Here is a 16423-nt window from a genome sequence, read left to right as displayed (position 1 = left end):
ATTCTGAGAGAACGATAAGGGGAGAACAACTGCCTCAATGAGACTGAAGTCAGGAAAGAAAGTGAGAGAGAGAGAGAGAGAGAGATGGAAACAAGCCATGGGGGGGAGAGAGAGAGAGGGGGGGGGGGGGAGAGGGAGAGATTCTGAGAGAACGATAAGGGGAGAACAACTGCCTCAATGAGACTGAAGTCAGGAAAGAAAGTGAGAGAGAGAGAGAGAGAGAGAGATGGAAACAAGCGGCAGAGGGAGTAAAGGTGGTAGAGTCGAACAGAAAGATGGAAGGACTGAAAGAGGTAGACACGAACAAGACGGGGGGAGATCAAGAGAATGAAGGGGCAATGACATAACTGTCTGGCAGGGGACATAAAAAAAAGAAAGTAAGAGGGAGACAAAGAGAGACGAAGGGAGGGTGAGCGAGACCGGGAGACAAAGGGAGGGAGAAGGAGCGAGAGGAGAAGATTAACAGCACGTAAGAGCGACAGAGACGGAGCAAGAGATCCTGAGTGAGACAGACAGAGAGAGAGAGAGAGAGACTCCGTATGATGAAACCTAATGAGGGAATTGAGATTTCAATCAGACAGCGCGCTGTCGAGTTAGACGAGGAGGGAGCGAAGTGCAGCGGCGGTGGCGGAGGTCTTTGTTAGCAACACCGTGACCACACCTGGCGTGTGAGGGACACACAGGTGTGGGAATTTAGCACCACTCTAGTTAACGTCATAACACAAGATACAGGGGCAATATAGTGTTATACTAATATTCGCAGAAATAAAATCATTTAAACGTGACATTAAACAACAACTGAGAATAACCACACATACCAGTGCACGTGTGTGTGTGTGGGTGGGTGGGGGTCCCCGGGTGGGTGGGGGTCCCCCTCCCCTGCAAGACCACCCTGGTTCCAACCCCTACTGTGAAACGGAAACGTAGAACTAACAGGGACTTGAACGACTCGAACCCAAATTGTTTAACCCCTTCATGGTACAGACGTGAGCTTTTCGCTGCTAGCTAAAGGGACAAGTTACATGAAAACTGGTTTATCTGTGTAAGTCAATCAGGATGGATGGACGAGTCGTTGATTGACTTATTAATTGGTTGATTGATTGATTTACACAGGTAAACGAATCGGTCAAACTCTTTTCATTTGTATTTAGGGTAGTTAGGGTGGCCAACTGTTCCTTAAAATAAGGAATCGTTCCTTATTATATATAAAATATATATATAAATTATATACATATATATATGTGTGTGTGTGTGTGTGTGTATAGTGTAAGACACATTATATTTGTTGTGCCCACGCCGTCCCGTCCATCCAACCCCCGTCCCTGTCCCCTGTTCCTTATTTCCATTTCAAGGAGTTGGCACCCCTATTTGTATTTCACATTTTACACACAGGGAAACTCCATGGACTTTACGCGAGAGACACGTAGGGAAGCAATAGGTGTAGAAACGCATGAAACACACAGACAGGAAAAGGAGAGAGAATAGCTGATCATCACTAAGGAGCAGGACAAAGGAAGGTTTTGGGCCTGCTTTGAAAACGAGGCTGGAGCTGGGACACATCTTAGGTTGTCCCGCCGTCTGTTTCAACAACTGGGAGCACAATGGCTGAAGGCTGATTCAGCAGAATTTGATTTTATGCTGGAAAGAAATGAGGGCCGGTGTCAAATGATCCGAGTGGCCGAGCTGGCTCATAAACAGTCAGGCGGTCGGAGATGGATTTTGGAGCCTGGCCTTTCAGTGCTTTTATAGACAAGCAGCAGAATCTTAAAATTAATCTGAGAGCAGGCTGGCAGCCGGCGGTGCAGTGGTGCAGCTGACAGGTGTGATGTGCTCGGTTTTTCTCCTCCCAGTCAAACCTCTCGCCACGGGGTTCTCCACGCAGCAGTGTTTTTGGGGAAGGATCAGAGAAAAGACAGCCACCAGGGAATCGGATAGATACAGAAAACGACAAGAGGTGTAGAAATCAGATTTTATTGTGACTGTGGGAAGGAACAGAGTCTGGCTCCTTGAGCACACTCACTGTGTTGACTGTACCGTTTCTTTATTTTTTGGGGGGGGGGGTTGTTATTTTCAAAAGAAAAGGATTTCGCTGCAACACTTTTTTGCATATCGCATATTGAGTTTCGATCTTATCATGTGTTGCGTTCAATCTGCTCATGCATATTTATGAAGTCTGCATGAACAAAATTGATGTTTTACTCAGTTGTTGTCATCTCTGTGATGTTTATGCAAAAAAAAAAGATATTTCATGTGGGGAATCAAGTCTGCCATGAAAGCCCATCTAACGAGATTACAACTAATAACCACCACTGATTGGTATCTTCTTAATATATGTGAGCTCGATTTGGGATTCTTGAGTAGAACTGTGTACTTTGGGTTTTACAACACACATTTATATGGGATTTTGTGTGATCAGGGCCTAACATGCATATCGACCATGACCTTTGGATCGCCCGTGTTTTTGTTCCTCAGTTCCAGGATGGTGTGTGGTTGCTGAATATGACCATCTGTGATGCCCTGATGACCATGGATGTGATGCTGTGCACGGCCTCCATTTTCAACCTCTGCGCTATCAGCATTGACAGGTTGGTGCTCCTCCTTATGTGTCATCATCCCTGTGCTTTTGGAGAACATCATACACACCAAGAATGAATGACAAGAGATCATGACACTGAATGCAATAATAATAATAAAAAAAAAAACAAGCTCAAACCTCTGTAGGAAGCTGTTTTATGTATCGTGTGTTTTGGTGTTTGTCTCCTTTATTAGAATGCAGTCAGCAGCACTGCACTGAGGAATCACTGACGTTTTTGTTTTTGTTTTTTGTTTTTGTTTTTTTGAGCTACCTTGGATTTCAGAGAGTGTATGTGCCAAATTTGTGGAGAAAGCCTGACTCAGACACATCACTGTAACAAACTAAACCACTGAAGAACCTGGAAGAATTACTATGACGACCTTCCCAATCCCGACAGGAAACTGGCAACCATCGTTTTCTTTGGCAGAGTAATGTCAACCGGATCAGGGGTCACACAAAACAAAAGGTCCCCACTCCATTAAAGCTTAACCTTGGGTGTCAGGGTGACGAGGTGGTCTATTCCATTGCCTACCAACACGGGGATCGCAGGATCGAATCCCCGTGTTACCTCCGGCCTGGTCGGGCATCCCTACAGACACAACTGGCCGTGTCTGCAGGTGAGAAGCCGGATGTGGGAATGTGTCCTGGTTGCTGTGCTAGCGCCTCCTCTGGTCAGTCGGGGAGCCTTTTCTGGGGAGAAGGGGGACATGCGATGTCCCCCTAGCGAAACTCCTCACTGTCAGGGGAAAAGAAGCGGCTGGCGACTCCACATGCATCGGAGGAGGCATGTGGTAGTCTGCAGCCCTCCCTGGATCGGCAGAGGGGGTGGAGCAGCGACCAGGATGGCTCGGAAGATGGAGTAATTGGCCAGATACAATTGGAGTAAAAAAAATAGAGAAAAATCCAAAAATAAAAAGCTTAGCCTTGGCCCGTCTGTATGACCTTGCCTCCAAAAAATACAAATAGAAATGTGTATGTGGGTTTTTCATAGGTGTTCCTCTACCAAAGCTCTTCATTTGAAGCTGAGCCGGCATACAGGCCCTCTTCTCTCTCTCGCCGCCAGACTGGGCCACGGTGCTGCCACGGTTGGCTCTGATTTGGAAAAATGATGGTTATCAACAGATGACCTTCCATCTATTTCCTGTAAAAGCACCACCCCCAACAGAGGCACAAGAAAAGCAGATTTAGGGGGTTCAACCTCAGAAGAGGGACGTGTCTGCCATGATAATTACTAGCATTTCATGGGGGTCATTAGTTTGATACAATAGGATTACCCCCCCCTCCCCCCCATGTTTGACATTGAGGGATGATGCTGTGGGCCAAAGTTTAAGGTCCTCTCCTGAAATTCGCTGGCTTGGGTCCAGAAAATATCATTATATCAGAGAGAAAACTGAACTATTGGAGGTAACTGATGCTAATGGTTATGATACCAAGCTCTTCTGGAGTTTAGAAATCGGCTGATGTAGTGTATGCATTACGCGAACTGTATGCCCTTCAGTACAAGCTACCAAATAGCTCAGTGTAGAAACCTTTAATGTTCCCGTGAAGATGTTTCTGGACTGGTTAGCGGTGTCATATGCGCCTTCTCTGATAGAACCACTTACCACGGTTCTTCATGGTCTCAGGACACATCCACAGATAAAACAAAAATGACTGACTAACTGAACCTCTGCACCTTAACAAACTCAGCACGTGTAGTGCCTCATTATTTCTCAGAACGAAACCTCCCAAAATCTTTATTTCATTGGCTTCATCTTTGCTGGTTCCTCATCATTCTTCCTGGACTTTATGAAGCTGACATAATGAGAATCGGCCTGTCTGGTGCAGCGTTTCTAAAGCATATCCGTGTAGGTGTAGTGTGAATTTTGATGTGACCAGCGCTTACAGTTGGTGGTTCTGGGACACCATGATTTACATTTTGAGCCTCCAACAGCTGTGGTGGGTCCAGTACATCAGCCTTTAATGGGAGGTTTCCATTTGAAGACTCTATTAATAAACATCCCCTGGCATCCTATTCTAATTATCACGCAGTAAGAATATAATTGCATATTGTAATCTTCTCTTACCTTTCTGCCTTGAAACAAGAGGGTGATGTTTATTTTTCCATTACAGGCTGTTTCACACTGTTAATCATTGGACGAAGCCTATATACTACAGTTGTCCACCCCCCCCCCACGCACACACACAAAGACAAGGATGTAACCATACATTTTTATGTTCAGAATGCAATTTTCTAAATTCCATAAGTCATCCTTTCACCTGGGCCTGGGAACTACCGACAATGTGTAGCTACAGCAGATCCAACATGTTAGTATTCCCTTTGTCTCGTTCCAGGTTCATCGCCGTGTCCGTTCCCTTCAACTACAACCGAAAACATGTAGACCAGCGACAGGTCATCCTGCTGTCAGCCACGTGGATACTGGCCTTGGCCGTGGCTTCGCCCATCATGTTTGGCATCAACAACGTGCCCAACCGCGACCCCCGCGAGTGCAAGCTGGAGAACGACGACTACGTCCTGTACTCCTCTGTCTGCTCCTTTTTCATACCCTGCCCCATCATGCTGATGCTCTACTGCGGGATGTTCCGAGGCCTCCGTCGCTGGGAGGAGGCGCGCAAGGCCAAGCTGAGGAACAGCATCCAGGCCTGCCGGAAGTTCCAAGAGGCCGCCGCCTCCCTCCCCCCCACTGGCCTCCCTCCCTCCCCCGTTGCCGCCTGTCATCGAACAGGAGCTCACAGACAATACGCTGGAGGAGCAGGACCCCTCCCCGTCGCCGGACTGCCCCTACCCCTCCCCGGAGTACAAGGACGGCCCCATACCAGCCGTGGCCTATGCAGATATCAAGTTCACCTCCGACCTTCATAAGAAGAAGAGGGCCAAGATCAATGGCCGGGAGAGGAAAGCCATGAAAGTGCTTCCTGTTGTCGTGGGTGAGTTGCCCCCCATCACACCGTTTTCTTCTGTGAGTCATGTCAGAAAGTGCAAAGCAAGAGTCTCTCACTTTTTACACGGAACATTTCTGTCCCTTTCTCCACCTGATTTTGTTCTTTAAATGCTCCTCATGTCTTTACCAACGCCTGTCTATTGAACACTTCAGATTTGTCGAAACTCGTATTTTGTTCCATCTGTTACGTGTGCCTGAGGGGCGTGACAGTCACCTTTACACGGCTTCATATAATATGCAATGTTGGTGATCTAGAAATGAAGGTTATTCCACAGTTGTTTCTATTGAAGGACATGTTAAATGGTAGTAACTCTCTACTTTCTAAAAAAAAACAGTTGTGGGTCCTGGTTTTGATCACAGTTCTTCTCTTCGGAGTTTGCATGTGTTTTCGTGGGTTTCCTCTCGGTACTTCAATGCCCCCCCCCCCCGACAGTCCAAAGAATGTTAGGTGAGATGGAGACATCAAATTACCCATAGTTATGAATGTGAGTGTGCGTGGGGGTCCTATGATGGACTGCTGATCCATCCTGGGTGTCTCCCTGTCCTCCCCCCATTCCACTGAATCTAAATTGGATTAAGTGGGTTTATGCAGTGAATGAATAATTACACCCTATGACAAATCAAAGATGGCAACATCCAATAATGTACACAAATAATGTGATGCACGCCTGATAGTCAAGACAGCTGAAACGTCAGTAAAAGTACCAGATTTTAGCTTTTTGAACCTGCTCGTCCCACGTAATAGAGAGAGCTTCACAAATTTCTAGAGATTCCTGAAACTTTAATATAAAATAATCTTCCTTACATCGGAAAATCCTCTGCCGAGGCCTGCCTCCGACCCAATCTGTTCCTGCATTTTCTCAATCCCACCAGTTGAAGAGGCAATAAAATAATGAATCAATCAACTACTTTGATTGATTCATTATTTTATGATGTTGATTGAATCACTGACTGATTCAACTAATGAATCAATAAAAATACTGGGGCACGAAGACAAATTGCATCCCAGTTTGAAGCACTGCACAATGCATACATCATAATATAACCTCCAGCAACACACGGACCAAGGTCTTTGCTGACATTATTCATTGATAGGCAATCAGCTTGTTGGAGCTCTTTTTATTATTTTTTAACATCCAGGACAGTTGGTGGTCTACAGCCCTTTGTATATCTTCTTTATCTGAACATCAGAAAAGATAAAATTACAAAAAAAAATAACAGAGAAGGCACTGGAGAGAAGGTTTTTTGCAGGAGGTGATACAGAACTGAGCAAAGATGCACGCAGATCCAGAGAGCTAACTGCCACACCATCTCTGGACAGAGGGGGCGATCTCGAGTTGGCCTTTTAACCCATATCTACTACTACTACTACTAGTAGTATATATATCATTATGCGGTGGAGAAATGGAGAACCCCAGCACCAGAACTATGTGAACTTGTGAAGGAGATGCCTGAAAACCACAGGGGGGCTGGTGGGGGGGGGGCATACGCTAGTCCAAACAGACGAAACCACCAACAACAGCTAAAGATCCAAGCAATGCATAGGCAAAAACCATTAAGACAGAACAATGTGCCAACAACGGCATCAACCCGAGGTTTTAAGACTAACGATATGACCAAGACTAACATAATTGCTTTAAGGAAATACAGAATCATAATCACATGTTAAATTTAAATATTTAAATTAGTGCCCTGTGGCATCCAACACTTTATTAGCTGCTTGACTCACCTCAACAGAGAGTGGAAGGGGTGTCCGAGTAGCGTAGCGGTCTATTCCGTTGCCTACCAACACGGGGATCCCGGTTTGAATCCCCGTGTTACCTCCGGCTTGGTCGGGCGTCCCTACAGACACAATTGGCCGTGTCTGTGGGTGGGAAGTCGGATGTAGGTATGTGTCCTGGTCACTGCACTAGCGCCTCCTCTGGTCAGTCGGGGCGCCTGTTGAGGGGGGGGATATCGTGATTGAGAATAGTAAATAGAAGACACTAATAAAATTACATATACAAAGTTACAGAGGTTTTAAATTGTCTGTGGTAGCAGTCTCTGGGGGATGGAGCAGGGTGTGTGTGTGTGTGTGTGTGTGTCACAGTGTGTGTGTGTGTGTGTGTACATACACACAGGGTGTTGTGATGCGTCTAGTGCAGCAGTGTGTAGTTGGAGGGAAGGTGCATGTGTTCTTCCAACCCGCTTGTGTCCTTCCTGCCCTTAGCTTGCTGCCGCTGGCTAGCCTTTGTGGCGAATAGGGCAGCATCCTAGCGTGTAAGCCTTCCCTTGCCAGTACATAGCCTCTCCTTCACCAAGACTCCTGCCAGGCCTCCCCGTGGCCACACATGGTAACTGGGGTCTTGCGGCCCCAGGCTCACTTGGCAGGGGATCTCGGAGCAGCAGTGGGCCCCAGAGATATGGTGTGCAGGCCCACCCTGGTGGACACACCCTGGCACCTATCAACCACTGCCCCGCTGCCTTGTGGGTGAGTCTGGAAGACATAAGGCTAAGGGAGCTTACCCCAACAGAAAAGCAAGCTGTGGCGGCACGCTTCGAGGCGGTTTCCGAAAAACTGGATTTCCGGCAGCCCCCTGCAGTTGTGTGGAGGTGCCGGTCGTCTAGGGATCCCCCTTGCCATCGGAACCATCTCCTCTACAATCAAGTCATGTGGCGTTGGGAGAAGCGCACCCCCCATGCCACTTTAAAAACCATCTCTGCGCAGGTTTCTTCTGCTATCTGAGTCCTCAAAGGACCCACAAATAGAAGAAGATGGTCATCATCGGGCACGATGGACAACCAGCAAGCAAGCAAGTGTCACAGTCCTAAATGTGTTTGTGTGTGTTTCACAGTCCTTGATAGTATGTCTGTGTGCGCTCACAGAAGGGTGAAGTCAGGTCATTTGGGACACTTTTTGCTAGATTACCAAGAAAACCACCTAAAATTCTGAAGACTACCTGAAGTGTTGTAGAAGTTGTTATGGATATCTGCTGCAGTTCTATAAGAAAATATGTTGCCAAGCACAGCACATCAAGAACCCCTGCTTCACGCCAATGACATGTTCCAGTAAAGTGGGTCAGCTGGTAAGGTAAAATGGGACAGTCCCTGACGGATAAAAAAAGGACACCAAACAACTCAGCTTAATTGAAGAACGGCTCTATTTCATGTTTGTTGGGGTTTTGTTTAAATGGTTAAATCCATTTATCAGTTCAGTCATTAAATAACGTAACCTAAATCTTCATTAGAACAGTTTGAAAATTGCAGGCTAATTAGGACTGCAAGGAATTTACAGGCCTAATTAGCCTGCAATTTTGAATCAGCCAATTTTCACACTCACCCTGTTTGAAAACAACGTATGAATTAACTTAACAAAACTAAATAAGAACATGAACACATTTCAACAATATTGGTCTAAATCTATACCCTCCTAAACACTCTCTGCAAACATAGCCCACATCATCCCGGATCCCATTGTCTTCACCACAGCTCTCATGGAACCATGCCCCACATTCTGCACAGGAGATCCAGTCCCGTGTGGCCTTGGGGTCACTTTTGTGTCCATAAGATGTTTTGCAGGATCTGCAGGGATGTTCAGTTGCTTGTTTTGTTTCCAGTGTGTGTGTGTGTGTGTGTGTGTGTGTGTGTGTGTGTGTGTGTGTGAGAGAGAGAGAGAGAGAGAGAGAGAGAGAGAGAGAGAGAGAGAGAGAGAGAGAGAGAGAGAGAGAGAGAGAGAGAGAGAGAGAGAGAGCACATGCGAGAGGAGGCGAGAGACATGCAAGTGTGCAATACATGCACAAACACTCTGAGCATTTGATATACACAGACATGTGTTTGTGCGCTTGCATACATGCAACAATGATTGCTAATTCTGGACTATTATGGCTGACATGGACTCACTGCATCATCTTTATTATTTTTTAAGTGACACCAATATTAAAAATGCTTGTAATATGACAGGTTGGCACAAAATAGCATAATAACTCGTGATTTTATGGCACCTGGTAGTCTAGAAACATGCCGGTGTCACTTCAGAGAATTTTGCCATTTTAGCTCAATTTTTTTGACAATCACTCAGTACCCTTTCCCATGAAAAAATAGAATTTATTGTGAAAATATTTTGATTATAAGTCAAACTGTTAATAAAATGTAACATCCTACAACCCTTTTTGGTGTTATACCCTCATTGTTTTAGCTGCAGTAGCTCTATTACCAAAAAGAGAAAATCAATATGCAACATGGCTTACCTTACGAGTCCTGGGACCAGTGATTTATTTTTTTTAATCTTTGCTTTGCCCATCCTAGTTATCTCAGACCAATCAAAATGATTGTTTCATGTAAAGGACATTTGTAGCAACAATGCAATAATATGTTTGGTGATAGGCTGCTAATATTTAAAGAGCCCAAGATATAAAACCTCATTTGTCCCATTTTACCCGATGTCCCAAACCCTACCTGTATTCTGTTCTGCGGTTGGGCAGGGAGGGGTGTGATGGAGGCCACAGCTCTGGGAAAGAAGCTGTTCCTCCATCTATTGGTGTGGAATCTTATTGTCCTGAACTGTTTGCCAGAAGGCAGTGGTTCAAACAGGGAGTGGCTGGGATGTGTCCCTGGTGATGATGCTCACTTTCTTCCTCAGTCGACTGGCATAGATGGTGTCCAGTTTTGGGAGATCCATCCCAACAATGCACTGGGCCACCTTTGCCACACAATGTAGGTATGTTCGCTGGGCAGCTGTGCTGCTGGCATACCACACAGTGACACAATTAGTAAGTATGCTCTCAATGTTGAAATTATAGAAATTTAAATTGGGAGCTAGGCCATATTTCAGCTTCCTGAAGAAGAAGAGTCTTTATTGGGCCTCTTTGACCAGGTCTGAAGTCTTGGAAATCCATGTCAGCTGTTTTGACACAGTGACTCAAAGGAACTTTTAGGTTTTCCATGCTTTCCACTACTTCCCCATGTATTTGGAAGGGGAGGTGGACTCTCTCCTTTGTTCTCCTGTAGTCAATGACCATCTCCTTATTCAGAGGTGTTAAGGACCAGATTGTTGTCCTTACACCACTCGGCCAGATGTTCCACCTCAAACTTGTAGGGCAGGGATATGCAACATGGTCCAGAAAGGTCCAGTGTGGGTGCAGGTCTTTGTTCCAACCAAGGAGTTACACAACCGAGTCTACAAATCAAGGTCCTTAGCAAAGACTCTTGGTTGACTAATAGAATCAGGTGTGTAACTGCTTGGTTGGAACAAAGACCTGCACCCACACCAGACCTTTCTAGACCATGTTGCCTATCCCTGCTGTAGGGTGTCTCCTCATTGTCTGAAATCAGCCCAACTATTGTGGTGTCATCTGTGAATTTAATTATGGAGTTGGAGGTGTGGATAGGGGTGCAGTCGTGGGTGGGAAGTGTGAATGGCATCGAGCTCAGCACACAGCCCTGTGGGGTTCCTGTGTTTAGGATGAGGGTGGAGGAGGTGCGTTTATAAGTCCTGACTTGCTGTGGTTGATCTGTGAGGACGTCCATGCCACGAGCACAGCGAGGAAACAAGGCCCAGGTTGTTCAGTTTGCTGACCAGTTTGTGGGGGATGACAAGTGTTAAATGTGGAGCTTAAGTCCATGAACAGCATCCTCATATAACTGTTGGGTTCCACTAAGTGTGTCAGAGCAGTGTTGAGAGCTGCTGTAATGGCGTCCTCTGTGGAGTGGTTTGCCTGGTAGGCAAACTGGTGCTTGTCCAGATCAGGTGGGATGATGGTTCTTATGTGTGAAAGCACAAGTTTCTCGAAGCACTTCATGGCTATCGGCATTAGTGCCACTGGGCGATTGTCTTTCAGACAATTCACAGATGGGCTTTTGGACACTGGGGTGATGGTGGAGGATTTAAGACATGTTGGAACAGCAGCTTGTTGTAATGAGAGGTTGACATTTTTAGTAAACACCTCAGTAAGATGATCGGCACATGCCTTCAGTGACTGGCTGGGCAATCCATCTGGGCCTGCCGCCTTGCTTCCTCCTGGTGGTCCTCATCTGGTGATGCTATAGAACCAGTGTCTACTATCCAGCGGGTAGGTTGATGAGTGGAGCAGACCCTCCTCTCTGAGTGTCAAAACGGGCAAAGAACTGGTTTGGGATATCCGGCAGTTTGGCGTCATCACTGAACAGATTGTTGGTTTTGTAGTCAGTCAGTGTCTTGATGCTTTGAATGCGTCGGGTCACCGTTGCAGACCTGCTTGTCAGTCCATCCTTCCACTCGTCCTGAGATCTTTAAGTCTTTCTTGGGCACAAACTTCACCAAACTTGTCAGCCAGACCACTTTTCAGGTTTGAAAAATAATTTTCACTCATAGCTGTCGAAGCAACAAAAGTTAAATTGTGTGTGAATGCTGCCACAGCTTGTGGCCAACCTAACATTAGATATCTTTAAAAAAAAATAAATAAAATAAAATAAAATAAGGGCGGCACGGTGGCCCAGTGGTTAGCACTGTTGCCTCACAGCAAGATGGTCCTGGGTTCGAACCCCAGGCCGTCCCAGGTCCTTTCTGTGTGGAGTTTGCATGTTCTCCCTGTCTCTGCGTGGGTTTCCTCCGGATGCTCCAGTTTCCTCCCACCATCAAAACGACATGCGTGTTAGGGTTAACACTCCTGCCTGTGCCCCTGAGCAAGGTAATGGAAAGAAGAACTGGAGTTGGTCCCTGGGTGCTGCAGCTGCCCACTGCCCCTATACAATAAGATGGGTTAAATGCAGAGAACACATTCATTGTAACATGTACAATGACAAAAACAAAGTGGTTTTTTTTCTTTAAACAATGACACGATCCACCAGAGGACCAGCAGACTCTGTGACATTTGCCTATCGGCCCGCAATCAGCCAGTATGCGTTGCACCTGCGTACTGGTTGGCCTGCGAGTATGTGCACCTGTCATGGTCTATGATCTGGGCTCCCCCATCTCCTGATTGGTGCTTTGGTTCACCTGCGCCCATGTCTCCCTGGTTGGCCCGTGATTAGGTGCACCTGTCATGGTCTGTGATTTGGGCTCCCCCATCTCCTGATTGGTGCTTTGGTTCACCTGTGCCCAGTCTCCTTGATTGGCCTATGGTGTTGTGCACTATTTGAGCACAGGGGACTATTTGACTGTGTGTTTTGCAGACATTCTGGGTCGAGTCTTAGAGAGGCTTCACATCGGTCTGCGGAAGCGCTTGTCTCCTGAACCCTCATCTGCCTCCTCTGTGTGAGAGAGTGTTTTGCTGAGTTTTTGTATTTTATGTTAATTCGAGTTAGCTTTATTGCCTGCCCTGTTTGGCGGTGGGTTTTTTTTGTCATTGTGTGTTTTGCTGAAGCCCAGTAAAGAGACCTCGTACTTTACCACCTGCCTCTGCCTCTTGTCTGCAATTGGATGCAACTACACGGCGCTACAGCAAGACTCGACCCAGAATGTCTGCAGTCAAATAGTCCCCAGCACAGGTGCACCTAATCACGGGCCAATCAGGGAGACTAAGCGCAGGTGAACCAAAGCACCAATCAGGAGATGGGTGGGGGGGGGGCAGATCACAGACCATGACAGGTGCACATACTCACAGGCCAACCAGTATGCAGGTGCAACGCAGACTGGCTGATTGCGGGGCCGATAGGCAAATGTCACAGAGGCCGCTGGTCCTCTGGCCAGTGATGGTGTCAAACAACTGCTCAGACGAACTTTGTGTAAAAAGTCTAAAATACCCTTTCAGAGTTGTCATTCACAGATTCTACGTTTATAGCGCATTTACTGACCATTTCTTTTTAATGAGGCACTGGCATGTAAAGGGATAACGATGAAATATAGCGATGTCTGGGGTGCATGAAGACGGATCTGGGGGGCATTGCCCCACTAAATGGCCCTCTGATGCGGAGCCCGCTGACACTTAAGAACAGTGCACACTGTTGGTTGTAAGAGGTTCTCCCCTTTAGCCTATATAGGCTAATCATTCAGCCCCTTAATCCTAAGTCCAATTATTACATAAGACTTTACCCGTTGGTCATAAATCCTTGGGAATATTTCCTCTGCTGCACAAGGCTTAGCCTTCTTCTGGTTATATGAATCTTGTGTTTTTGTCCCTAAAATTAATGGCTGATATTAATCACAGGTGCTCTCCGCCCAGCAGTTGTAAAGATGTGCTGCAGCAAGTAGGGATTACTCCTGCTGACACAAGGGAAGCTGTGCCTCCCAAACTCCTGTGGTAACCTGGCCAGATAGTGCTTTCTTGTTTTCTTCTGATTTTGTTCAACCTTACAGTTGTAGACTACCTCGAAAACAACCTTGAAAAACAATACATATGCTTGAAAACATATTGAAATGAAAAATTAAGAGTCATTATCATTCAGGATATTCTTTACAGTGGCTGTAGTGGAGATGCAGATGCCAAGGCTTGGTATAAAAAACCTTTTACGGTATAGAAGATAACAAAACAGGGAAAAACATTTTAAAGCTACTGCGTAGATGGGAATACGTTTGTTCGGGGTAATGATTTCAGAGGACGCTGCAGCGTAATGGCCTGTTATGTTCACCAGCCGCCTCCGCTTGCACACCAGTCAACTGTGACACACAGCAGCAGCCGTGGATGATGAGTTACTTGCCAAAGTAGCTTTCACAGTTGACTTCACCAAACACAAGACAAAAAGCGATGACGAGTGAGCCGGTGGGTAGTGTTGGTTTTTCTGCCCTCTCTTTTTACACAACTTTATAATACACAACAAATTCCTTCTGTTTTAGGAATTCCCAAAGAAACTTAGTGTCCCAATTAGGATTCAGATTTCGAGATGAAATAAAAAAAATGTATGTAAGGTATGAAGAGACACACACCCCAATGTTGTAGTCGAGTCACTAAACCTCGAGTCCGAGTCAAGTCTCGAGACCCCAGTGTTTGAGTCCGAGTTCGAGTCCCCAAAGAAGAGTCCGAGTCGAGTCCGAGTCGAGTCCCCATTACCTGAGTCCGAGTCATCAAGGTTGAGTCTGAGTCGAGTTCCAAGATGGGTTCCAGTGCTCCACTCTGGCACCGTAAAAAAGCTGACACACAAATAAAAAAGGTTGACATGAAACAAACATGACACAGCTGTCACCACGTCAAAGGGAGTTTATTTACTTTGCGACACAATAGCCAAACAAATGCAACCGCAAGCATGTTTGTAGTCGAGTCCGAGTTGAGTCTCGAGTCCCCAGTGTTCGAGTCCAAGTCGAAGTCATCAGTGCTCAAGTCCAAGTCGAGTCACAAGTCCTGAAAATCAGGACTCGAGTCGGACTCGAGTCGGAGTCCTGGACTCGAGTACTACAGCACTCGCACACACACACACTCACACATACATACTCGCAAATCTATACCTGTGGGGCCCCCTTATTGACTACATTCATCTCCTAGCCCTTAACCCTAACCTTAACCACACAAATTACATGCCTAACCCTAACCCTAACCCTTACCCTAACCTACCCCTCATTCTAACCTTAACCCTAAAGCCAAGTCCTAACCCTAAAATAGACCCTTGTGGGGTGGAATAAAATGGCCCCTCAAGGTAGGTGGTTTCTGGTTTTTCTATCCTAAAGGGGACCAAATGTCCCCATTAGGATAGAAAAACATGGTACACACACACACACACACACTCACTTCTCTACATGTATGAGTTTTTAGGGCAGAGAGAAAACATTTAGCCAAAGCCCCAGGCCACAATTACCCTTACAATACAGTGGTGAGGTACATGCATATGCATGTATGGAACCACTGGGGAGAACTGCTGGGGAGACCTACTGGGGAGAACTGCTGGGGAGACCTACTGGGGAGAACTGCTGGGGAGACCTACTGGGGAGAACTGCTGGGGAGACCTACTGGGGAGAACTGCTGGGGAGACCTACTGGGGAGAACTGCTGGGGAGAATGGTGTTTCTCACAGGGCTTTTAGTGAGAGCTGTTAACAGGACAGGGGCTAAAGAACAGAACAAGGGGAATGGGGGGGGGCATGGAACCAAATGTCTTTCCTGAAGTTATCAGTTGGGTGGTCAGGTCCATAGGCCTGTGAATGGTTGACCTACTTACTCCAAGGCAGTTGCATTCAAATTCCACACGTTTACATCCAAGGCTACCTTCCAAACCGACCCGCTGAAGGAACGTGTTCCCATGAACCGGTGAAAAGCATAAAGGGATCACTCTTCTTCGGACACTGCAGTCCGCTTAATAAAGTAGCGATGGAGCAGAAATGCCTCCGTCTTCTGGTCTTGACTCAGAAACAGTCAGATATATTCAACTGCTCAAGCTATCAAACGATACGAGGTAGTCCGTGCTGTGAATCCAGATGAACCGACCTGTTGGCGTGAATAGTGTGGAGGGGACTGTCTAGGACTGATTGTCGCATTAATTAGCCGGCGTTCACCCTTGGGTGTCGGCCAGGACACAAGACACAGGGGGTGGATCTTCAGGTCACTGTACTTTATCATTTAAGGCACCATAGGCATGGGCTACTGGGTTTGATGTAGGTGCATGTGTGTGTGCCTGGGGGTGATAAGGCACAGCTCTGGCTGATGAAGTCCATCTCATAGTCATCATAAATTTTTTTTTTTTACTACTTTTATTAATCCCCGTGGGGCAATTCTTCCTCTGCATTTAACCCACCTTAGCTGTGTAGCTAGGAGCAGTGGGCAGCTGCTGTGCAGCACCCGGGGACCAAACTCCAGTTCTTTTCCCATTGCCTTGGTCAGGGGCACAGACAAGAGTATTTACCCCAACATGCACGTCTTTTTGATGGTGGGGGAAACTGAAGCAAACAGAGGAAACCCACCGCAGACACGGGGAGAACATGCAAATTCCACACAGAGGACAACCTGGGATGACCCCCCAAGGTTTAACAACCCCAGGGTTCGAACCCAGGACCTTCTTGCTGTGAGGCGACAGCACTAACAACTGGGC

At 46.6% G+C, this 16423-nt stretch overlaps 1 protein-coding gene across 1 annotated transcript in view; it reads left to right on the top strand.

Annotated features, from left to right (window-relative positions):
• Nucleotides 1–16423, top strand: part of drd4a (dopamine receptor D4a) — a 40764-nt gene that overhangs the window by 14665 nt on the left and 9676 nt on the right. Inside the window, 3 exon segments of the mRNA XM_056282164.1 lie at nucleotides 2473–2585; nucleotides 4910–5252; nucleotides 5254–5503. Of these exon segments, the coding sequence (XP_056138139.1) occupies nucleotides 2473–2585; nucleotides 4910–5252; nucleotides 5254–5503 (706 nt within the window).

This window comes from Lampris incognitus, chromosome 6, assembly GCF_029633865.1.
Source record: "Lampris incognitus isolate fLamInc1 chromosome 6, fLamInc1.hap2, whole genome shotgun sequence".
Classification (NCBI taxonomy): Eukaryota; Metazoa; Chordata; class Actinopteri; order Lampriformes; family Lampridae; genus Lampris; species Lampris incognitus.
Note: the sequence above shows the minus strand (reverse complement) of the source record. Positions and strands in the feature narration are given on the sequence as shown.